The sequence below is a fragment of the Blennius ocellaris genome (genome assembly GCF_963422515.1).
Source record: "Blennius ocellaris genome assembly, chromosome: 11".
Classification (NCBI taxonomy): domain Eukaryota; kingdom Metazoa; phylum Chordata; class Actinopteri; order Blenniiformes; family Blenniidae; genus Blennius; species Blennius ocellaris.
Genome location: NC_137660.1, coordinates 24,979,502 through 25,005,522, shown reverse-complemented (window position 1 = coordinate 25,005,522; position 26,021 = coordinate 24,979,502). Strand labels below are relative to the sequence as shown.

General features: G+C 39.6%; 1 protein-coding gene across 1 annotated transcript in view; it reads right to left on the bottom strand.

Annotated features, from left to right (window-relative positions):
* The window catches only part of cdh13 (cadherin 13, H-cadherin (heart)), a 397,592-nt gene that overhangs the window by 89,270 nt on the left and 282,301 nt on the right, over nucleotides 1-26,021 (bottom strand). The window contains exon 10 of the mRNA XM_080504779.1: nucleotides 3,361-3,503. Coding sequence (XP_080360905.1) covers nucleotides 3,361-3,503 — 143 coding nt within the window. The remainder of the gene's footprint in view (nucleotides 1-3,360; nucleotides 3,504-26,021) is intronic.

Here is a 26,021-nt window from a genome sequence, read left to right as displayed (position 1 = left end):
ATCCGTGTAATGCAAAATAAAATATAATCGGTCAAGGACATTTTGTTGTTTTACTCTGTGGAGTAACTCTGATCCCCCCCCATGCAACAAACTGCGATGCACTGTGTAACCCGGATACCTTGCTACCAGAAACAGCTTTAGCTTCTGATGCAGCAGTCTGTTGGCTCTAAACACACGGGCCACTTTTCACTCCCGACATGCATCAATAAGCTTGGGTTCTGCCGCCAGTTCACCAGTTTTCCTTCCTTAGATTTCTTTTGACAGGTACTGATCACTGCAGACCTCTGAGACTATCCTCAATCATTGGTGTATTGAAGAAACCTAAATCCTGACAACTGCCCACCTTTTCTGCATTAAGCTATGAACTTGAAGGACAAAATGTTCTCGTGATGCTTAATATATTGGCCACTGTCACATCCTATTATTGATGGATGCATTCATTCTTTACTGTTGCACGTTCACCCTATCATTCATCCTCACTTGCTGCCTTGGGGGGCTGCTTTAAGTTGATGTGCTCCCATGCTGTTATCCGGGAGCTCAGGCCGTTCTGGCGCTAACTATGCAAAAACACTCACCCAGAGTATACTTCAAATTAACACATGGGGTCATACGGGCTTGGACTGGCTATGAGACTGGCCTGCAGCGAAAACAAGGAGAAAATTCTCAATTCAGACGCGGCCTTAATACTTTCAAGGAGAAGCTTTTAAGTAAGATTGTTGGTTCAGGGCTTATGCATTAGCTATGATATAAAACAGTGTGGTGTCTAACCCAGGGGTGTCAAACACATTTTAGTTCAGGGCCACAAACAGCCCAAAATGTTGAGATTTTCCATAAAACCAAGCGATTAGTACAGAAATTACTACAATCTCAACATTTCGATGAAACATTCTGATGCAAATACAGTGAAATGTCCAGAAAAAAGCTTTTCCTGTAGCTGTTGCATTATGCATGTTTTTACAAACTCACCCTGACAGCATGGCTTAGATGCTAATGCTAGATTGATGTCTTTTAGGACAGCATCACTGATGTCTCAGTTCGGTTTTCAGTGTTTTGTTGTTTCTGCTACTCAAAAGAAATTTGTTATAAAATCTGTTTTCTTTGCAATTTTTACCATTTGTTTTCTGGTTTTGGCCAATAGGGCCTTTATGTTTGACACCACTAATCTAACCCTACTGTCTGACGACTGTTTTGTTTTTTTCTCATATTCTAAATGTTGCCTCAGTTGTTTTTGCAAACCTTTGCATCTACAATACAAGCTGAATTCTCCTTTAACTCATTTGGTTGTGTAACATAGGTTTACAGTTTCCATTCTCTCTCCCCCTCTTCTTCTGTCAAGCAGAGAGGATAAGTATTCATCGGAGGACTCCACATACATTTAATGATGAAGATGTGAGGGTCAATCGATATCCTGTTGGTTGTCCACACAAGAGGAGGTTATCATACCATCGTTGCTCAAATCACAATGGGGAAAGAGCAAATTTGTCCTGTCATTGCCAATGCATGCAAGGAAAAAAAAAAGAAAAGAAGAGTTGAGACGCAGGTCAAGCAGGCATTAGTATTCTGCTCATATTTTTAAGCACATGTACAAACTCAAACATTAACGGTAAGTTGCTTAAGGACAGAGCTGAGATTTGTATGGTTCCCCTTGCCTTTATTTGAGCAGGTGCTAGAAAAGCAGCACGGACACTCGCAATCTATTCCAGTTGCATCCCAGATATATATTGGACAGAGTAGAAATTTATATCTTGCTGTGTTGTGGCTGTGTTATATTTTGGCTCAGGGAGAGCGCTGTTGATACCTGTTCACTGCTGATTCGGACTGAAATCTCTCAACATCTACAGTAATGAATGGATGACCATAAATGTGACATTCATGATGCCCCACAGGAAGAACAGCTATGATTTTTTTTGTTATTGCTCCCGGAAATCAAAGTTTTTCTCCTTTTTTTTATCTGTAGATATATTGTATTTTATTTTAGCCCAACTTTGCTGAATCAATGACTCAATTGAATCATTTCCCCCCCCCCCTGTCATTCCAGCTTGAAGGTGACATTTATGATTTTAATCGAAAACTCTGAAATACTTGGATTGACTGGGTACATGACAGGAAGTCAGCTGGAAAAAAGGGTTTTATTTAGGAAATTCACCAGAAATTGTATGCTGCTTCTGTCAGAACAAATCCATTTTGCAGAAAATCAACTGGGATTGTATTTACCGTGGAGTGGAGGGGCGAGACAACAGTAAGACATAATGTCAGAGCGGGTTCAGTTATGAACACATACTCACGGCTGAAATGAGGCATTAACTTTCATTAATTAAAAGAAGAAAGTATGTCATGTCAAAACTCTGAGATTATGTAATAAATTGCCTGGTCCCACTATTACAAAAGCCTTTTCATAGGCATTATTCAATGCCGTCCTTCATATTCTGTCCCCAATACAAATTTTGCTCCTCTCCATTCCTCTTCCTCAACACTGATTCCTCACCCACTTGCCCGGCTCTATATCTTTTTCTTGTTATCATCTCTTATGTCCCTTCCATTCTCTACTTCGCCTGACCCTTCCACCTCCTCCCACCTTCTCCTCCTGCCCCATCATTACTCCTCTTTCAGCGCTCATCCTTCTAAGGCTGCCGTATTCCCCAGCACAACAGTGCTATTCTGCTGCCTACTAATAGAAATCCCTTAGTTCCTCTAATGGATCTGTCAGAATCTCCAGAGCGCAAGGAGACCAGATGGATTGATAGGAGGCGGGAGAGAGAGAGAGGGAGAAAAAGGGACAAAGAGCGGGAGAGACACAGAGATGATGAGACAGTGAGAGAACCAAAAGGGGGGGTATAGAAGCATTAGAGCTCTCAACACTTTCATCCGCACCTTGGAAAGTCTCAAAGCTTGGGCTCCAGTGCCACTGCCAAACAGCCACCATATGGCCCGACAGACACCGTGCCACTTAAGGCCATCCCATTGTCGCCGTGGGATAATGACAGTTTCAGCGCGACGAGGTGAAGTCCACAGACAGGGGTGAGCATTTTCCAAGAGTACTCTGCGTTTGCACCGACACTCCTCACCCGGGGGGGGGGGGATTCTTTGCAACATGAAAATGAGACTGAGCCTACTGGCAGAGACAAAGTTGTCACATTGCCACTTGCATAAAGAGGATGGTAAAATGACGGTGAGACTGTGTTAACATACTTGAATCACTTCTTCAGATCCATGAAATGGCGAGCAGCTGTTCAAACCAGCACGAAATAAACTGCCGCCTAATCAAACTGACGGTTTTAGAGATTAACTTAAATCCCTGACAAGATATGTGTATTTAACTACCATCTATAACAATGTCACAGTGGGGAAATGGCAGCTTACCGTTGTCCGTGGCGATGAAGACGGCTGTGTATTTGTTGTCGTGGACATACGGAGACTCGCGGTCCAGTGGGGCTGAAGTGTTGACAGTTCCTCTGACAGGGTTCACACTCAGCCAGCCTGCTGGGTCTCTCAGAACAGCATACCTGCAATTAAAAAAAAAATAAAAAATAAAAAATGTAATCATCAATGTCGTAAAGGCAAAAAAAAAAAAGTTGTTGAAATTTCCTTGTCACTTTTTAATCCTCTCAGAAACATCAATGAAAACATGGGACATAAACTATTGTTCAAAAATACAAATCTTGCTGAAATATCTTCATAATACAGTGACAAAAATTTGCCATTCTCTGATATATTCCAGGCAATTTTCCGGACTTTCATGTGTTTTCTTGGGTAACTTTACAGGTAACTGTGAAATTGCTCCAATAACCTTACAAACAATCCTGAGGGATTATTTTAGGTCTGCAGAAAGAACATGAAAGTGACATTCTCTTGAAATATAGCATGGCACAATTTTTGGTGAAGGTTGTTTGTCGTTTTTCAAAGTTAAGGCAATGACACCATTTTCTTGTGCTTCAAAGTAGAAAATTGGATATTTAGAGAACAGTTCTGCTTCTATTCAACAGCAATGCTGCACGTGTCAAAACATTGCACGGTGGTTATTGTTGTTGCTGGAACTGAGTGTTTCTTTATATAGCGCGATACCGTGACACTGGCAAATTATGCTGCAGGAGCAACGAATTGGGATCAGTCTTTGATTAAAATTTCTTTTTTTTTTTAAAAAGCTGAAAAAGCCTGCAAAATTCCTGGAGTAATACATATTGCCATCATAAAGGTGTGATTTCTCTGATGAGTCTGAACATGTCTTTTATTTGGAGAGGGCAGAAAGAAGGCAGATGTTTTGAGTTTTATTACTGATAAACCATCTTCCATGCCTAAAAATGTTTTATGCTGCCTGTCTTGGCCAGGACACTCTTGAAAAAGAGATTTTTAATCTCAACAAGGTTTTTTTTTCTGGTTGAATAAAATAAATGAATCAAATGTAAGACACTGGAGAATTGGAATAACAAATTCTAAAACAAGTAAGATTGCAGTTTGATTAGATATCACCACCCGAAGAGCTGAGGTCTGAAGACAGTAAGGACCTCTCCAAATATTGTGTAGGCAAGCCGCCAAGCCGGTGAAGAGCTGAAGAGGAGATTGCGACCTTGCTAATGTGGCCACTCGGTCGGCCACTGATGGCTGCTGTACGGTGATTGGCAGAGGCTTGCATCTGTGCTCACATCACTTTTCTTTTCTTTTTTTTTTTTTATCGACACACATCGGCATGCACACACAGGGGTGTATTGTACATATGTGAGCTCACGTCAAGCGAAACTGCTCATAACGTGCAGAAAGCAGGTGCATGGAGTCGAGTTTCTCAAGCACGCACGCACGCATGTGCACACACACACACACACGAAACTACAGACTTTCTCCAGCACAAGGCCACTCTTTCCTAAAGTGCTCAGCAGTAGACAAATTGTCTTTGAAATGGAGCTCTTCAGCTAACAGAGCGCGACAAAGCCTTGGGAAATGGCTTTGCAATCAACCTCTGCTCACACCTTTCCCCTCCCACTCACACTCTCTCACCCACGTACGTTGCACTTTCCCTGCAAGCGATCACTACTGTGAAGCAACACATACATTTTGATGGTGACAGGAGAGGCAATGCCGGGAGGCCGAACACATTATTATTAATGACATGGCCGTCATTGCGCGCGCAGATACATATTAATTCAAACACACGTTGGGGATCGGCGGGATTCATGAGGCCAACTGCTCCGGTGTAACTGAACCGGACCCGCAGGTTATTAACTTCTATATGTCTCACACCTCCTGTCACTGACGACACTATCAGACACACTCTGTGGTCTCAGCGTTACATCACAATTTCATCATCTACACACTGTGCCGGAAAATCCACACGTGCATAATCATGGAAAAAGTTATTTTTGGAGCATCATCCCTCAAGCATTCTACTGTGCAACTTTGCATACGAGCCTGTCGAGTGTGATGACATCAACAAAACTACTGGATAACGGTTTGACATTTGTATCCATGCATGTATCCATTATGAGTCACTGTTAGGACATAAGAAAATGTACCTGTTTCAAATTGAGGATTTAACCAATTCTCATTAGACCCCAGATTGTTTTTTTTTTTAAGTAGCTTTAATTTATAGGCTTGTATTTACTATTCTTTGCTTATAAATTCACCAACATACCTTGACAGGTATCAGTGTAAGAAGCTTTTGAAATTTACTCTGAGGCTTCAAGTTATTATGTGATCTGCACCACGGCCACAAGTAAATGTAATTCAGAAAATGCTGCCGAAACAACAATGTTTACATATTATTAGGTATGGGAAAAGTTTTGTTAAAACTGTTCTGCCAAAATCCCAAGTCGCTGTCGTTGAGTATAAATCAATACTATCAGACGTCGCATATAAGGACCAATTTATCCAGAAAACTTAAGACTCATATTCCCGATAACAATGGAAGATATAAATGGGAATGAAGACTTGACTTATGACTGTAATACTAATAAATGGGTCAAAATAAGGTAAATGGGAAATGACAAAAAGAAAAGGTTGAGTGCAGGGAACTGAACACTTCTATAAACTAAAAGGAATATCAAAGGGTTCAGGCCATGGGGGTCAAACATAAGACCCGTGAGTCAAAACCGGCCCGCAAGCGACCCAAGCAAATCATAAAATTTCGAAGAAAGCATTGAAATATTAACACAGAACATAACATCCGAATTGATACATCGACATGAAAGTTATACCTCATTGCTACCAAACTAGCAAAACTACCAAAATTGGAAAAAATATCAAAGTTTTCATCACGTATACTCTGCCTCACACCAAAGTGTTTTACCACTTTTTTTCTGTTTTACCAGCCTGGCCCACTCAGGATGAAATTGGACTCTGTGTGGCCCCTGAGCTAAAATGTGTCTGGGAATTTTTGCCCAATGTCATGTGATTCTTCTCATAAGTTATATAAATTCAAGTATTAACAGTAACCAATATTTAAAAAGATGGACACTTGCTGTATATATTTGACATGCTATGTAGAGTGAAGTAATGTCCCCCACATGGATGATGGTTGAAATCTTGAACCATGCACCTGGACATTTCCCCCCGTAACTATTTGAGACATGACTGGTAACAAAAGACGATATAATGTTATTTTTCCTACGATGAAAGATCTGAAGGAGTGTAATGTTTCTGCCTACTTTAGCGCAGGCTCAAAGGTAACCACTAAATGAGTCGGATCTACTGTTTCTCCTCTCTGTTAAAACATAGGGACAGTCCATTAGAGCCCTTTAAAGGGCAAATTAGGAAGACATTAAAAAGCCATTAGGAATATTCATATCTGGCTCAATGTGTTTATCTCCAAAACCAGAGAGGGGCCCAAACAAATCAGTCAACAAATGAGACAGCGCACAAACACAATGTGTACGCATGTCTTTGTTTAGCCACAGAGACACTCACGTTAAGCACACAGAAAGGCAAAACACACAACGTAAAGTCAACATGTCCTGTATATAGATGTTCTGCTTTCATAGTGAAATGAGTCTTAATAGAGCGGTGAAAATTGTTTTGGTTTTTTTGCTCATGTTTTGTAAATGCAGCATTCTGAGACTCAGACTGTGACCCCAGTGTTGCAGCGAGGTGAATATTATATTGCAGTTTCCGCTGGACTGCAAAGTCGCACCCTTAGGGGACCTTACTGTGTGCCTGCATAGCTGGTGTCAGCACCCAGTTGGGGTGTGTGTGTGTGTGTGTGTGTGTGTGTGTGTGTGTGTGTGTGTGTGTGTGTGTGTGTGTGTGTGTGTGTGTGTGTGTGTGTGTGTGTGTGTGTGTGTGTGTGTGTGTGTGTGTGTGTCTTTAGGTAAGGGATTGACTCGAAGGACGCAGAGGAGGCTGATCTGGGATGGCAGACATCTGCCTGACTGTCAAAACGTCTTATTAAAGGTGATGCAGGGCCTGACACGTACCACAATATGAAGCAATGCGAGTTTTAAAACTTTTCTTTGTAAGGCAACCATCCTTTACATTGTGTTAAAAAACAAATTAGCTGCTTTTAAATGCAAAACACCGAATTCATAAAAAAAAAAAAAATACAGACTTCCCCCAAAACCTGTTTTGCAATCTCAAAACTTTGCAGGTAAAAGCCAAAATAAAAATACAAGTCCATGACCAGAAGACCAAAGTCCAACATGCAGATTAGCGAAACTAAAGCGAGAATGTTAACCGACACAATCTGCGGAAAGTAGCTAATCTTTGTTGACAGCTAATCCTGAAGTTTTAATCTGACTGTCGGCCTCGTGAACGTGTGAGACAGATGCGTTCTTTCCAACTCTGATCGCAGACCTTGTTCCTTTTGTTTTCCAGACAACTCAAAGGGATGCAAGAGCAGGAGGGAGAAAGAGGCTTTGCCGCCCACTTGTAATCCAGTTACATCAGGAGTGAAATGCTGGCACACGCTGTGCGCAGCTGCGATTGTGTTTGTGTGTCAATAAGCAGGTGTGGGTGGGGCACAGAGACCAGAGGAGACAATTTGCAGTAAGAGCTAATTTAGAAGGGAAGATGGAGATTGAGTCACGAGTGCTGCAGAGGAACACTCTTTTGCATAAATGCTGATTATTGCTCTTGTTTGGGTTCACTTAAGTAAGATGTTCCTGGCACCTCATTGGAGCAGTATTTTATGTATGTAAATTGTTGTTTGTGTAGCCTTCTTCTAAATGCACATTATATAGTGGTTGTTTTCACCATGTTTGAAGTTTCTAGGCCTCTTAATCAGCAGAGTATCTTATTTTTGACTTTTGTTCCGCCGAATTAAATACACTTTCCTTGGGGAGGCTTTCAAGCCCACAGGAGGTAAGGGACATGTTAAATAAAAGTTTATTTGTAGTCACATAAAGCCCAGTCGATTACCAGGCTGATGTTGTATTGCAAACACAAATATCATTAACTCCTATTTAGAGCAACACATTAAGTGTACTTCACAAAGCAAACAATGTATCTGGATGCAAACGATTTGCAGAAGCCTGCTGTTTTACAGAATTTCTTGTGTGCAGCACAGTAGCTTCAGGAAGGGAAGGTTAAACCATTTGGCTTCCCCAAAACATCATCAATAATCCACTAAACACTTCTGACGTATACAGTGGCGTATGCTAAAGAAAGGTAAATAATAAACTATTTACAGTATTTGGGAATATGCAAGAATATGCTGCGGCATCTTCCTTTAAACCGGATGGTTACCTGTCTATGCACAACTTGTATGTACACAATATTAAACACGTACACTGTTGTACTATTCACCGTAAAGCTGTGAAATACAGAATAATTAAAAGTTACATTTCAGACTGATGAGGAGAGAAAGAGAACATCATTATGGTACTGTTATGTTATGTTCTTTAAATCTTTCCTTTGTTTTTGTTTGCAAGTTGCACATCTTCTCGGTTATGCTGAAGAACTTTTATGATAGGAATAAATCAGCCAGTGCCTCCAGCCTCCTCATTTTATTGGTAATTTAAAGTGAAGAATATTTTTACATGTTTGTATTTTTTATGACCAAAAATACACCATTCATTATTCATCTTTTACCTTCGTGTCAATATCGTGATTTTGTAAGTCAATCAATCAATCAATCAATCAATCAATCAATCAATCCCACAGCACTTTCCATACAAATAATATAAATCAAACAAAATACATATTTCATTCTTTCCCTGTTGTGCACACACACACACACACATACACAATCATATTAGTATTATAACATATTTTATATATACATTTTATATTTTTACATGAAGTTAATAATGTGTCTCCACATAGTTTGATGAACAAACAAGCTCTGAACAAAAATGACCATAAATAGGACATCCTTCTCAGTAAATCCAATTAATAGCAAATAAGAGATTATTAATTAAAATAATGGTAATATAACCCACAGCCTGGTTAAGAAGGTGAGTCTTTTAAAAAGGTCAACATCCTGCTGATTTTGCATCATGTATTTGTTACCATTTCACCTGTTTGAACAAACATGATCAGTCACTTCCATCCTGCCATGTGAGTCGCTGGCTGTTAGGTAAATTTGTACTTTATGTTTATTATTAGTACTTGATATAATGGGAATTAGTAAGAGTAACTCCGGTTTCAGTGTTTTGCCCAAGGACACTCTGACAGGCGAGCAGAAGGAGTTGGGGTTCGAACAGCTAACCTTGGATTCGGAAGACGATGCATTTTATCAAACAAGCAGCCCATGTCCAATTATCTTTCCACTCAAATTTTTCTCAAGCCAGTCAGTCGCTGCAGCCCTGTCCTTTGGATATCATTGTGAAATTTTCATTCTGAGGGAGAACTGTCAACTGTCCCATCAGCTAGGACCACGTCGCTTTATCACTCCTGGCGTTCGGACTACAGATGTCTCTGACCATGATTTGGCTCATTGCTTGAAACTGTTTCACATAGCTAAAATATGTTTATTTAACAACACTTTCATAAACTTTTTGATTTTTTAAACATCCATCCATACATGGTTGAAGGTTTGAGCCAAACCCTGCCGAGAACACTGAAGTGAACCTTGGGCGGGCCTTCAGTCAATCACAGGGCAGACGACACTTACGACCTGCCGCACATAAATAAACACCTGCACATGCACCATGATTGACTAGGATTCCGTATAAAGCATGCTAATGTTCAGGTAAATCGATTGCACTTTCAGTTCGCACGCGTTTTACATGCGATCGAGTAAGAATAATACCGTAAAGGGCATCACGTACAAACAAATATTAAAATCAGGGTTTTTTTTCAGTGAAAATGAAATGCGATACCATGGAGAAAACGTTAAACATATTAGATTGCTGCAGAATGGGAGTTGATGAGCTGTGGGAAAGTAAAAAAGGAACAGTTTCAGAAAAAGACTGCCAATAAAAGATTTAGTTTCTCCTGAACAATGAGTTGATTTGCGTCACTCTTTCAAACATTTTAGAAACAGACACCATCATCAGCAACTAGAATATTTTCAATCACATCGCATGTTGTACATTGATCTATCAACATGGACTTATTGCAGTAATTTGCACAGTCTGGTGCACACGCTCGATATCCCACATTCATCAAGGCAACCTTGCGAAATGGACTGTGCGTATTTTTTCATTTTAGAAAATTCCTAATTCTTTAAGCATCAACAGCATGAAAACAGTCAGCAGCATCAAATTAACTCACCTTAAAAAAAAAAACCTTTTTTTACATGTCATTTTTTAGGGTTTCACTTGTTGGTAATGATGAAGTACATGGACATCTCCAGAAGCAGGGTTAGGTGCTCAAAATGAATTATTATAATACAAGAGACCACAGTCTATATTTGCGCCCTATCATCATTCAACACTATTGTTCCCTCAAAGATGACAAAACCTTTCCCAGATCACTAATCCACTGCAGTGATTCATTATTGGGCCTCCAAAGCTCACAAGAGACAGACAGATTGAAAACTGGTCAAAAGCTGTTGAGAAGGAAGAAGTTTTGCCCTGAAGCTCACATTTCCCACACTGCAACTACAGAAGTGTCTTTCACTCTCCCCGTTTCTGAAAGGGCAGTTTAATTACAGATTGTAAAAAAAAAAAAAAAAAAAAAAAAAAAGAAGAAATCAAACATCCAATATGAAGGTCCGGCCATGTCTCCTGAGGGTATCATACAACCTTTTAGTGTAGGTGTAATATCTGTGTTGTTTCCCATTTTACATTATTCTGACCTTTTCCTAATAAAGCTTAAATTGTCTAATCCAGGAGTCTGCAACCTATATGACAAAAAGAGCATTTAATAAAACAATGATTTTCAGATTTTCAAACAGAAAAAAACTGTCTGGAGCTGCAAAACATGATAATAATCTGAAATAAAGGGGAGAAAAAAGAAAAAAAGAAGCATTCATGAAATTCAATAGTTACAATTTAGATATACTTCATCTTGTTTTTGCTTTTGGGATAAGTTTTGCAAACTTTCTTCTTTTTTGCTGCTTTATTGCCATTTTATGCATCTTGACTATTTTAGCAATTCTAGTTATTTACAATTGTAGCTATTTTGCCAATATTATTTTTTTTGACTGTTTTCAACGATTCTACCATTTTAGATGTTTTTCCTCTTTTGGAGGTGGTTTCTGAGTAGTTTTAGCTATTTTGGTCATTTTTCTTAATTCTGTCTGTTCTGTCATCTTTAGCTCTTTTTAGCCAGGAGATTAGACTAAATATTAAACTATTGATTAAATAGTGCGGTGTGTACATAAAATATAAATAAAGACAAACTGCTCTAATCCATCTGTTGGCCAAGTTGTTGCTCTTCAACAGTTTGATGTCCAACCTTGGTTTGTTCATCGACAATTGCTGTGCATACCATTTAGCTCTTTACCAACTTTCAATCCCACAAGCTAATTAAGCTACTGTTTGGAACACATGTTTATCAGAGATTGTTTTGTCAAATCCACGGCCTGCCGTATCAGGACTGAAACACCGGGTCAGAGTCCACAGGAAACTCCCAAGGCAAGCAAACACCAAAACTCATCTCTCTCTCTCCTAAAGCTGTTTTCCAGCTGGACCTGTGTGGGATTTACTAAGGTGTGATATATATTCATACTCTCTCCTCCCTATAGGAATGTGCATAATTAATGTTCTCTCAACATCCATAACAATAGAGCGACTGTTTAGGTCGTAAACACTCTCCGTTCAAGAAGTAAATTGTTTTGGAGTTGTGAGGCGCTCACTGCTGACCTCAGTGAGTTTCAAGGGGTCAAAGAAACACAAATTGAATATAAAGATGAATGCAAACAGTGAGCCTCTACTTATGTATTTATATTACTGTGCTACTTTTAATCCTTAGATTTTCTACTTTACTCAAGTTGTGACCTCAATATTCAAATAGAATTGTGTGGAAAACCTCCTTTATCTTGAGTAACAAAGTTGATTACCTACACATCTATATCCGGGTGCTGCAGGCATCGCTCCATATTCATGAGTGTGTATGTTCCTCACAGGTATTTAATGACTATACTGTAGGTTGGAGCACCGGAAAGCCTGGAAACTGCACTAATGTTTCTGGGATGAAAACGCCAGGCAATAAAGACGAGATAGTGACTATGAGCACCGAAAGGAAATAAAAACAGCTCGTTTAAGTCCCAGATGTGGCTAAAGCATAATGATTTGAAACACCAGTTCAAAGTGGACGTGAAACTAATTTGAATATGTAAATGGGCCAAGGCGTGTGCATACATAAAGAGCGGGAAATGGCATGTGCCTCCGGTCACTTTGGTCACATGATGAGATGACCGGTGGGCACTCATCACTGAATACAATTTGATTCAAATTATTTTCACTCGCTGGAATCCACCTTTATAGATATGAAGCCATTTTAAGTGTCAGTGCTCCTTGCAACTCAGACAAGTGCACACTCACACTCTTGATTGGCAATATTACAAAAAAAAAAAAAAGACAATATTCTTTTCTCTCACTCCCAATCTCGACGTTTCTCTGACTTTCTCCCCATCTGTCCTGACGCTTGGCTGGATCACACTTTATTTGACTGTCTTTATCAGTCTCTCCATCACTTTCTTCTCTCTCTCGCTCTCCTGCCAGCAAGATCTTTAACATGATTGGGGTCTGACTTACTAAGAGAAAGGAAACGGCGCAGAGCCAAATTTAACAGTCTGCTTCTATCTCGTAGCTGCTGAGTGTGTGCGAGCAACTGATATGAGAACATCAGTCAGGAGACGCAGAGAAAGTGCAGGGGTCGTGCCGACTTGTGTTTGGCTGTGACAGTGGCACACTTCATCCAAATTTGTGGCTGGCAAAGTGCAAAGAAGCAGCAAAGAAGGAGGGAGAGTGAGATAAGAAGGTGGATGAAGAATGGCGATAAGACAGAGATGCGTGAGAGTGGAACTGTGAATAAGCGTTTAATGGAAATAAAGCTTCACCTGCTCTCTCACCGACTCGTCCCCCTGTGCTGGCGTCACTTCTCTGGCGATCTGAGACCAGTCAGAATCCAATATTGGCGCAAGCTTGGCCAATCGGTACCGACCAGACAAAGGCAATTTCAGATGCAGTATTGAGCAAGTAAATGTGATTCATGCTGTAAAATGATTACGTCTGTGGAGTAACTTATCTGTCTATCTATGTGAAGTAGAACTATTTACTATAGCTATGGTGGGCATGCACAGTCGCAGCGCTTTCAAAATGTTGCGCGTGGGAGGTTTTTCAAAAATTCCCACCTTGGGGGCCTTTTTCAAAAAGTTGCATTTTCAGTGGATCCGAACACCCAACACACGATGAAAGCTTTCCATTTGCACTTGGTACATAAGGTTTTGTTTTTTACCCTGAGTGTGAGGGATCAAAACGCTATTATATTATTGAAAGATATTAGAGAAGCAAGCTTGTCTTTAGAAGCTTTCATGATTCCCACCACGGTCATATCACTACTATAGGTACCTGAGATTTGACCTCTAGCATGTGCAATGAAGGTTAAATATGAAAAAGTTGGGTTGAATGCTGAATTATTACTTCCCCAATGGAATAAATCAGACCCAAACAAGTTAAATAAATCAAATGATAATAATAATCTCATAAATGCCTCAATGAAAACACTGGTCAAGACCAGCGGGTGTTTTATCAGACTATGAGTTGATTCGTTTTCCGCCTCTGCAGCACAATGTAACAAGCAACACACAGGTATATGCAGATTAGGAAGTTAAAGGTCTTCATATTTTAAATAGATTAGGTTTATTTACATTTTCTGCCCACCAGCGATACAAGAACAGGTTGCGCAGCATGACTGCCCTCAATTCTTCAGAGACACCACTGAGATCTAAGAGTAATTGACCTTTTGAGCTTGACAAGCCATTACACTGGTAAAAAGTTCTTCATTGACTTTATCGTTGTGCATCTACAACTGCTTTTTACACTCATGTGTATACAAACTAATACTTTGCAGATGTGGGGAAAAAAAACAAAACAAACATTCAATGTAATCAGAACACAATTTCTTATGATAAAAAAATATAAATGATGAAGGTGAAGGAACATTAATGGATGTACTCCAAAGGACAAAAGCACATGCAGAGATGATAAACATTGATTACTTGAAGATGAGGAGTATGATTGCTTGGGAAAAAGTGGGTGCAGTATCTGGTTGTTCCGCCCAGAATTGCAATGAATGTCACTATAATTGGTCTTAGGGCCACATAAATACCAGCTCGTATATATTTACTTCAAACCTTCAAACTGAAGTAGATGAATAATTACAGAGCAGATTGTGTCTTGATGGAATCATGCTGTACAATTAATGCCGTCTCAAAATAATACTCTTATATATACCACATGCACAAAAACACCCGCATACTTTTGGCATCATTGTTCTGATCACATTTGAGTAAGCTTTTATTCTTTTTCCCTTCCCGGTCTGCACCACATAGAAAGGAAGAAAAAAAAAAAAAAAGAAGTAACATAAGTGGTTCTGAATTGATTGTGTTTGAGCCATAAGTGACTCCTTAAGTGTGGCCTACAAAGACTTCAGTCAGCCTCTCCGGGCTGGATTTCAACTTTAAACTCCGCTGAGCCGCCCACTTTGGGGCCAACCATTGCTCAGGGCCAGGTGGACAAATTACCCATGTCACACCTGTTCAGATTTCTGCTCTGTATCAGCACAGTGCAGCAGGTCTACACAGCTCAAATAAATCTGGCAGCGCAGAGAAAGGGGAAATAAATAAATAAATAAAAAAGCCAATGCCAGCACACGTGGTGTCAATCATCTGTCAAACAGGTTCACAAGACATTTGAAAATATACCGGTGGGTAAAGCATAAGAACTTGTTATTCAGTGTGTAACCTTTTCTCCATCACAGCATGTACAATGCTGCATTCATATAGGAGGGATAATCAAAGTACTTTGGAGTAAAGTGGCAATCATGGACACTTGCAACTACTTAGAAATGTGTCTTTTGTCAACGCTTACTGTTCACATGTGGGGATCCATCATGGAAAAAGTGGTTGCCCGTGTGCATCCAAATTGAGTGACGAATCACAGAAAGAAAGGAGTGAAATTATTTGCCTGTCGACAATCACTTCCTGGGCAGGCCTTTTCTGCTCTGCCTGTCTCCACTAGTGGCTCTCCTTCAGGAGCATCAGGCCGCGATAGAATCGTGACTAATTACAGATATTCAATCAAATCAACATCTGAGATGCTTCAACAACAACAAAAAAGAATAAATAAAAAGGCTCAAAGCCTCAGTTTGTTGATTGTTTGCAGTGAGCCAGGTAAAGTCGAGAAGAGGCTCTCTGCCAGCAACGACTGCAGTCGCTCCTCAGAGTGCACTAAACAAAGAGCCACTGTGTCGATTGAGCGGGGCGCGCAGGGAGACAGGAGGGCCTGAAATTCAAAGATGAAAATGACTGGTTTGCACTGTCAATATTTGGCAGGAACATGGAGTGTGTGAGAGAGTGTGCGGGGACACTTCTTTGACACATGAGTGCACAGAGGACGGCAGACACCGGCTTTGTGCCGGAGTGTATCTGCACATGCACATGGAGTGACACCATTGAGTGCAACATCATTTTCATAAATTACCAAGCTTGAGTAACACAACACAGAACAAAAAAAAAAAAAGTTATTATCATAATAAGGTGCAAAGTAGCAACTCTTTGCATTGGTTGAAAACCATAACCCTGTAATTAACAGGAAGGGAAGCAATTTACTCCTGCTTCATTGCACAGAATTCCTCTCTCCCTGTTCCTCTTGGCATCTTTTCGGATTGTTTTAATTATTTGCTGGCAAACTGGCTGTACGCCGAAAGCCTCTCCCAGCCCCCACTCCTCCATCTATGTCGCTCTTGCCCACTCACTTGCTCTCTCTTCCTTTTTCCTCCAACCACCACGCGTTTGGCACGACTTTACTCAGCTGCACGAAATGAGAAACAAATCTAAACATCTGATTAGCCAGTAATCAGTTCCTTCACATCCCAGAAGGACACGAGGAGGGGGGTTGTGGGGTTGGGGGGGGAAGGAGGTTGGAGGACACGGTATGACTCAGCCAGGTTGGCTCAGCATCACAACCTCAACACGAAAACCTTCAACTTAAACCTCCTCTAAGACGGCTCATTTTCTGCTTCCAGGTGATGCAATGCTACTTCAACCTGCATCTACATCAGTCAGATACTGGATGGAACCGCCGTAGAGTGGAAGGGAGGGAAAGGTAATCGCACCCCTGGGGCAAATGTAACTTTGATTCTATTTCACCATGGAGACAGTGCAATCTCTCTTAAATGCTTAAAAGAAGGATGCTGACATTTGATCACATGTAAAACACTGACATACATTTGGCCTGATATTTATCTGTGCTGATGTCCCTTATATCTACCCTGAAAATCATTGTTAGACACAAGACCATTCTGCAGCCGATTCGACTCCAAAATGTTTACGTCCACGAATAGAACATCACCATGATGCCTCAATAAATATATAGTCCTTTTATTTCTTCTCTTTTTAAAATTCTATTTCATAGAGAAACAGAAAAAAATCTGTCTCAAATGCTTATTACTGGAACTGACGTGTTTCCCTTTGCAAAAATGATCTGGGTGCATATTTTGGCTCTGCATATTTCATGAATGCTGGAAATAAGTTGCAATTTCAAACTGTCGCTACTTTGCAAGAACTTTGCATGAAGTGCAAATAAAAAAAACTATCATTATGTCGTAGTTATGCCACATGAATGTCCATGCTGAACACCGGTGAAAGGAAGGTCACCGGTATATATATATATATATATATATATATATATATATATGCGATTGCTGGATAATATATTAGGGTGGAATATTTTACTACAAAACCTCAGAAATGAGTCTTTGTGTCCCATCTGCAGAACATTTGTCATTGCACATCTCATATTTTGTCTATTGCTAATCTGTGTACTGAACTGAGCTACCGAATAAAGACTGTGTGAACATTATCAGTAAACATACACCGTGGCGTATGCCATTTTGATGCAATTTCACAGCAGAGACGGCAAAATAAAGTTTCGAAAGACATTCACATTCCAGCCCGTCCACGAGTAACGGAAGTGAATATTGCAGCTTCCGACAAAGGAAGTCAATTAAAATTCAATTAAATTGCCTGATGTTTGTGCTCCACAGTACATATAACAACCATGAGATCACTGGCAGAACAGGGCTTTAGAAGTGTGTGTTTTGGTGATTCATCATGATAAACGCAATCTATGATTGTCTGTGGTCTGAACTGAAGTGAATTTGAATAAACACCACATGAACATTCCCGATCATCCATCAGTACACATACACAGTGGCAAATGGTATTTTGAGTCTATTTCACAGTGGAGTCAACAAAAGCTGCCACAAATGCTTATTACAGAGAATGACGTGATTCAGACAAACGACACAGGAAAATAACATGAAATTTCACACTGTAGTTACCTTGCAACAACCTTGTGTAGTTCATTTAATACGCTATCATTATTTCATAGATTTACCACATGATTGTCCGTGCTGGCTAACGGGTGGAGGAAACATCCTGACACGACTTTGTGTCTTTTTGTCCAATGTGCAGGACTATTTGGCATCACACAGGTATTATTATTAACTGAGCAACTAAATCAAGATTGCATGGATATCAATGGTAAACACACTCTGTGGCAAATGACATTTTGATTGTATTTCATAGTAAAAACAAACACAAAAGCGGTCATTATTAAGAATCATATTGCTCTTTAAAAAAAACACCAAAAAAAACCAACAACAACAACTGATTTAAGTATATATTAAGGCTCTGCACACTCAAAGAGTGCTGAGAATTCATGAAAAAGAAAAAAGTTCTGTCAAAAAACTGGTTTGCTATGACATCATTGATCTCCCTATCTGCTGTCTATGCATTACAAATGACTTCACGTCTCATTTTCAGGAATATATTATCACATTGTGTGAGTTTGTTTTGCTGAACCAAACAAGGGCAAAATTAATTTTAAAGCAAGTCAGATGGAAGGCTTGTTTTATCTTTATAAATCTTGTATTGGATAAACACTTGTCAAAGATAACGTGCATAGAGAATAATAAAACAAACCATCTTATGTTAATATATATTTTTGTTGTCGACTTATGTATTTTTTTTAGTTTTTCATTTACTTTTGATATGCAAAGCAACATTTCATTTGTTATTCATAAAACGACATTGAAACAAACAATGTTCATGATCATCCTGTATTCATTTAAAAGTGTAGATCAGGGATGTCAAACGTTAAGCCTGTGGGTCAAACCCGGCTCACAAGAGGCTCCAATCCGGCCAAATTACCAAGAAAATTGTGAACATTTCAAAGAAGCTGTTAACTTTTTGATACAGTTATGTTTGAAGTATCAGACATAATACAACAATGAGTTATTATGTCACTTTTTTAGCAGTCCGGCTCTCTCAAGATGAGATATTGCACTGTATACGTCCAATGAGCTAAAATGAGTTTGACAGCCCTGCTGTGGTTGGTTGACCACATAATGTATTTATCTGTACTGATCAGCATGTGGAAATAAATGTGTAGCCTGCAATCAAGTTAGTCATGATTAGTATTTGTCTTTGAACTCTGAGAACAACACAATTATTCACTATCTGGCTGGAAGAACATGCAATTCTGTTTATTATTTAAAGCAACGTAAGATTATTCAGGTAATATGTACGACTTATGTCGTGTGGGAGACCCAGCCACTGGTTCTGTGATTTTCACGCCCTTTCTCAGGAAGATATTTAATGATTTTTTACAAAGCTGAAATAGAGCATGAGGCAAAATCTATTTCGTGGTAATTCACTCCCTTTGTGGGAAAGTTCTGAATTAACAGACATTTAGCAGGACCTTTATTGATTTTCTTAGGATTTGTACTTCAATTACACTTTTTATTTGCTTGACCTTGTACTCTGTGTAATGTACTGGAACCTGAATATTCAACCTGATCAGTGCTTAGGTTCCAGAAGGTGACTCTCACCTGAAAAGAGAATAGCCTCAAAAATCACCAAATCAGTGTGTATAATCTCCGTCTCTCTCTGTCTACGAGTATTAATTAGTTCTAGTGGCTTTTTTTTTAAATGTCAAAATGATGTACAGCAAAATTAATGTATATGATTAATATCTGTTTACAAATGAAGGATGTGAAAACGCCAGAACTAGATTGTACGACTTTTAAGTAAAAGCAGCGTTTGCAAGTTATGTTATTGTGAGCTTTGGTGGCAGGTATAGTGAACAACTTGTCTTTTTTTTCCATCCATCCATCCATCCATCCATGCATTTGCTGGGCACTACAATTCTTCAGATATTTCCCATGGACAAATAATATTCAGATTCCAAAACTTCGTTAACCTTTTTCATCTTTTTCCTCTGTCCAGCATCTTGCGATTACTCTTTTGCTTGCTAAGCTCGTAATCCTGGTTCAGACCAGTTCGTATTCGAAGCTGACGGCGATCACAGCAGTGTCCGACCCCTCGAAGGTGAGCCTTTGCAGTACTTGACGCCTCACTCCTTCACGTACGCTCCGTCGCCTCCGTGGTCCATCCGTCTCTCTGTCCATTGATCTGTCTCGCTATCTTTTTTACCTCATCTCCTCTCCAGCCTCAGTTCCTCAAAGCTCCCTGCTAGTTTTCATGCCTGACATTCCAGCACCCCATCCTTCTTCTTTTAAGTCCCAGCCCTTTTAACTTTAGCAGGACCAGAGTGAAAAGTAAAAGCAGACAGGTAGCTGCTGAATAATGGATGAACCAGCTGTTTGAAATTCGCCCTATTTTCATCAGCGAGAAGAAGCAAACAACTTGGGTATATTTTGGAGGAGATGGGGAACTTATAGTACAGAGGTAGCGAGTACATCTGCACACCTCTGAGAACTGGCTGAGCGAGGACACATGGTGCAGGTTGACAACAGGCTGTGGTTTTGTCATCCTAAACGTTGGATTCTATGTTTTCTGCTGTGCTGCTGGCATATTTAATACCAACCACATGTGCTCCACGAGAGGAAAGAGAGACAATGCACATTTTATGTCTGACTCATATTAATTTCAACTTATCATATTAGTCACACACCAGCTCAAGCTGTGGCTGTGAGCTTGGATAAAGCCCTTTACTCTCCGTCTGCTTTTCCTATCAGGCATCAATTACTTCAGTGTAAATAATTACTTGACAACTGATGGGAGTCTTGTCACTGGAAATGAGACCTAATTAAATTAGCCAAACTTTCTTAATGACACTTTAAATTATTTGCTCCCCTCTTCACAGCCCACCGGATTGGCAGCACAGTGGCGTGGGGAGTCAAGTTTAAGATGGGATTTGCAGAATATCTGAGTAAACCTTGCGGAATGAACTGACACTGGAACTTCACCTGGAAGCGCAAACGCGTCTTTTCAACGTCAGGTGGCCACGAGCCGAGCAAAACTGTTCCATAATGTTTGCAGAGTGTAAACTTTTGTTACAAATAAGTCAAACTTTCTCAAATCCAGTCACTTTGACTGTCTGACGTGGCTTTCGTCTTCAGCACTTTGGTGGTAAAACTACTATAAGCCCTAAACCAGTCAAGAGGGCTGGAAAACTTCCTGAGCAGAAACATGAGACAAATCCTTTGAGACTCTATTGGCATGGCCTTAAATTCTCTTTTGGATTAGAACCACTTATATTTATAATAATTAGGAAACTTACGTCCAAGTTTAAGGCAGTTTGAGGTACAGCACTATGTGTGGTGGCACTTGAGAAAAGTGGAAAACTACTCTGTTGTTACTAATTATCTTTTTTTTTCCCCTGCTGTACTAAATAAGGTAAATTAATAACTCCCTTTTTACCCTGAGCACCATTTCAATTACATAAATTGAATAAATAATTTAAATACAACATTTTACTGCGTCCATTATGAAATTAATTTATGTTCTGGATGTTTGAATGAAAGTTAGTTTTATTTTTAATCAAAGGAATTTTAATGCATCACAGACAATCTTTTCCTTTACATCATCCGCAGCATAAAGGGGATGAAGACAGAGATAAGATCATTAAGGACTGTGAAAGCCATTTGGGGCTTATCAGAGTCTGGGAATCTTCACATAGCGTGTGGTCAAAGAGGAGCAGATTTCAATTATTTCTGTTACACCCTCATGGGCAGGCAACCTGTCAGTGCAAAACATTAAAAAAAAACTACAAAAAAAACAGAAATCAAAGGTAAAGGAACACTGTCCAATACCCTGGATAATGAGATAACCTTGATTAACCCTGCTTATTTCCTTATAGGCAGGCAGGCTAATAAGGAGTTTCACAGCACTTCTTGTTCTTTTACTCACTGCGGCTCTTTGAAGCATATTCATGTAGTTTCTACCAGTTCAAATAGAATCAAAAATCCAAATTTGAGTGATTAGACCTTCAATTAACTTTTTCTATCAATGTTAATTCATGCAGAGGTAGCAAGTTGTCTTCAGATATGATCTCAATTTAGACTCCTTGCACATGTATGAAAGCTGAAAATGCAGTGGTGCAGATTCTCACACTCTAGGCAGGTCATGTGGTGAAATCACTCCATGGTATTCTTCTCAGACACTCGTAGCTCATATTACCGGTTGTATGGCTGCCGTCATGTTACTGTGAGAGCTCAGTCGAGTCACTGCACCGTTATCAAGGTAAAGACAGAATATCAACAGACATCTGAAATGTACCTTGAACTCATTACATGACCGTGTTCATAATCTTTCTCCAACTTTCAGTAGGTCAGCTTTTAAACATTCAATGCATCTTGTGAGGAATATCAAGAATTCTTTAATAGATCAATTATATCATATTGTAACATTATTATTATATGTAATGTGTTGACTATTCACAATTTACAGAAACCCAGCGAGGAGTTTGTAGTTCTGTGTGTGTGTGTGTGTGTGTGTGTGTGTGTGTGTGTGTGTGTGTGTGTGTGTGTGTGTGTGTGTGTGTGTGTGTGTGTGTGTGTGTTATACTTTCTAACTCTTCTATCAATGTTGATTTAAATGTGTTGATTGAGTCTCAAAAGTGACAAGATCTTTAAAAAAACAACCCACGGTGGAGATTCCCACGTTTTTTCAATGAAGCTTTAACACCTTCTGTTGCACTTGCTAATGGAAAGTAATGTATTTTTAACTGAACAGTTAGGCAATATGGACAGATGGAAAATCAAACCTGCAAACCTCCCAGTCACAGCAGTGCAAGGAAAACTTTGAAACTGAAAAAGCCAGTGTTAACCACTATACTGCTGTGCTGCTCTTGTGAACATTTGTTTTTGTTTTTCTTCCCAGATTGGAAACTGTGCGTACAATTTCTGCACACACAAATGTGGAAGGGCACAAATGCACACGATAGTAACTTGGCATACGGCGAACGGTGATACTAACATCACGAGAAGCACCTGAGCTCATTTAATGAACGATCGCCACATTAGCCTAAACAAGAGGCTGTTAGCCTTTGTTAATTCTACGGTGCTGTTCCAGCAGATGCCAGCGCTTATTATAGATATGTTGCTATTTGCTAAAGATGATGGCGACAGACTTGCAGCAATGAACAGTTTGATGACATGTTATAAAGATTAAGTGAACAATGGAAAGTTCCACACTAGGAATTTTCGCTCTACAATGGACACAAAAAGGCTGCGATAAAAAAAGAATTTCCTCCTTTTTTCATCACTCATTTAAGAAATTATACTGGCTTTGTGGCTCAATATCAACTTGCCAATCCAAATTTAGCTGTTATTGCTGAACAAATGACTCAACAAAATGAGTAGCATCTCATTCGACTCCTGATATATAAAAGAAAACCAGCTAAAACAATAGTTCACATAGTATAATTGTGTGATATATTTTAGCTTTTATATCCTCTGATTTCTTTGTACAAAATTGCAGTTGCAAGTTTGTGACAGCTTAACAATGTGAAGAAGATGTCAAACAAGCACTGTTGTACGCTCCCAAACAACCAACCCTAAGCGGAGGTCTGATCAGGTAAATAAGTGGAGGTCATGTCCTAAGCAGCTCTTTCAATACGTGGAGTATTCACTCTGGGGGAACCCCCCCCCCCAAAAAACCCCCAAAAAAACCAAAAACAAAACAACAAAGTCAGCATGCATACTAAAACATGCTTGATTTTTGATGGACAGGTTTCTTCAACACTGCACAGCAGAAAGTGATGGCGCCGCTCACAGCTGGACATGATTGTTTAAAACTATTATTGCACTGATTGTGGATGGCGGCAGAAAAGAAATGTCAGCTTTCAAGGTAATAAAAAAAAGAAAAGTGTTGGTGATGTCTAAAATGGTGACGTTGTTTAAAATAGTTTGAGAGGTTCACTTTGACTGCTTTGATATGAAACGATAGATTTGTAAATGTTTTCTCGGTTATTAGCTGTAATACTAATACAATTAGCTGTATTGGGGAATTGAGCCATAGGCGAGCTCATATATTTGAAAAACTACATTAGACTTCATTAGAAAATGCTGACAACGTCAGCTGCAGTGAGGAAACTCGGTTGAAGCAGCACGTAAAACTTTTTATTCCCTATGTCTCACTGGGCTTTTAATCCCGTCTGATTGAGGCCTGAGTTGACTTTTAGGTCGAGCTGCGGTGCACAAATGTCACACATGGCTGACTTGCAGAGGTTTTCAAATGCAAACTGCAATTATTCCAAATCACAGTGGACCTGCAGGTAACAATAGTCTTGGGCAATGAGGGCTGAGCTGTTCCAACGCAACACAAATGTTTCATAATTGTGGATGCATACATGGCTCCAATAGGAAAAAATATTAGTTGGCTTACATACCACTCATCCTCATATTAATAAACTGACTTGTTCCTCACTGTTTTGATGTAAAGTTGACATTCTGCTTCCGATCCAACCATGCCTGCATACGTACATGTGCTGATCAGGGAATACCACAGATTCGAGAACACCAATTGTAAATGCTTTTGATCTGCTATCCCCACACATGCACATTACCCATACAGTCGTGAAAATAAAAGCAGCTCATTTCCAGGGAGTTTCGATTGACTTACAATGACTATCTGCAGACATACTTGAGTCAACAATGTAACTATTGGATTAAAACAACAATACATCACCCTTAACACGACCTTAACGTTAGTTCAACTGGAAAGCATGTGTTTACCCAAACGATTTAATGATTTCTGTAATGAGGATTTCATTGTATTTCAATCCTTTTAGTGCGTGATGGTAGATCTAGCTACCCACTGAGGGCCTGACTTACAAATATCCTACATAACGCATGCGAAACGGCATGGTCATACAGATGGATTAGCACTTTTGATTTGGGTGCTTTTTGCAGGTGATCAACTCTGAATAACACCCGGTGTGGAATCATGTGCAGACGAGAGTATCCAACTGAGGGTTTTAGGCTACTACAGCTGCGAAAAACAATACTGTGTCTGTTTGCTTGATTTGCACACAATATTTAGTTTTTATGCATATAAACCAGCAAATCAGGCTTTATGTTGGTAAAACACACCCACATAAACTGCAATCGACCATATACCCTCATGTCTCATCTAAATCAAAGCATCAAAACAACCCTAAAACCACATGTTAACCCAGAAATTTGGTCTGGAAAAAATTATCTATTTAATCGATTAATCAAATTTGTAACTAAAAAGATTTTTATCTGGCAAATTCAAATTATATATATATTTTTTTTTTTAAGGTCAAATCACCCAGCCCTACCAGAAATATGTGTTAAATATGGTGGAAGCCTGCATCTTTGATGCACATGAGCCCCAAAACACTACTTCTTTCCAGTTTTTGGCCTCACAAAGAGATAAATACAAGAGCACACACACACACACACACACACACACACACACACACACACACACACACACACACACACACACACACACACACACACACACACACACACACACACACACACACACACACACACACACACACACACACACACACACACACACACAGCAGATGCAGGTAGGGAGGAAAGGTTGAAGTAAACACACATTTCCTATATTTTTCACACTATTTTATTCTGCGCACACTCCCCTCGCTACTTCTACCACTCTGAGTGTCTGCCTTTGACAATGTCCTCATCCTGTCTGCAGGTCACAGCGATGACACTTCAAAGTCACTGTTACTGGCAAAATGCCAAGAGGATCAAAAGACAACAAACACAGAGGCCATCGAGTGAATCCAGAAATGTATGCCGGAGGATGAGAGGTGCCGCATGGAAAGGATAAAATTAGAAAAAAAAAAAAAAGATGCAGATGTGTGACACAGGAAAGTGGTGAAGAAAATATTCAAGTATATACAGAAATAAATAACCACAGGGGGCTTCTTCTGTGAAGAAATAGCAAGGCCAGAGAGGAACTCATAGGTAAGATATAAGTAAACAAACTTTTTATTCTCCAACCTGAGTGTACCTTATAGAAATTAGCTCTATTAATCTGTAATTCAATGACAACAAACCATTGAAACTTGACTCTTGCATCAATGGACCAATTTTCTATTGGAGTGCTATTCAGACTCAGGTAAGTAGGTTACTAAAGACCAATATCTGCTGAAGAGCAATCAGATCAAATGTAT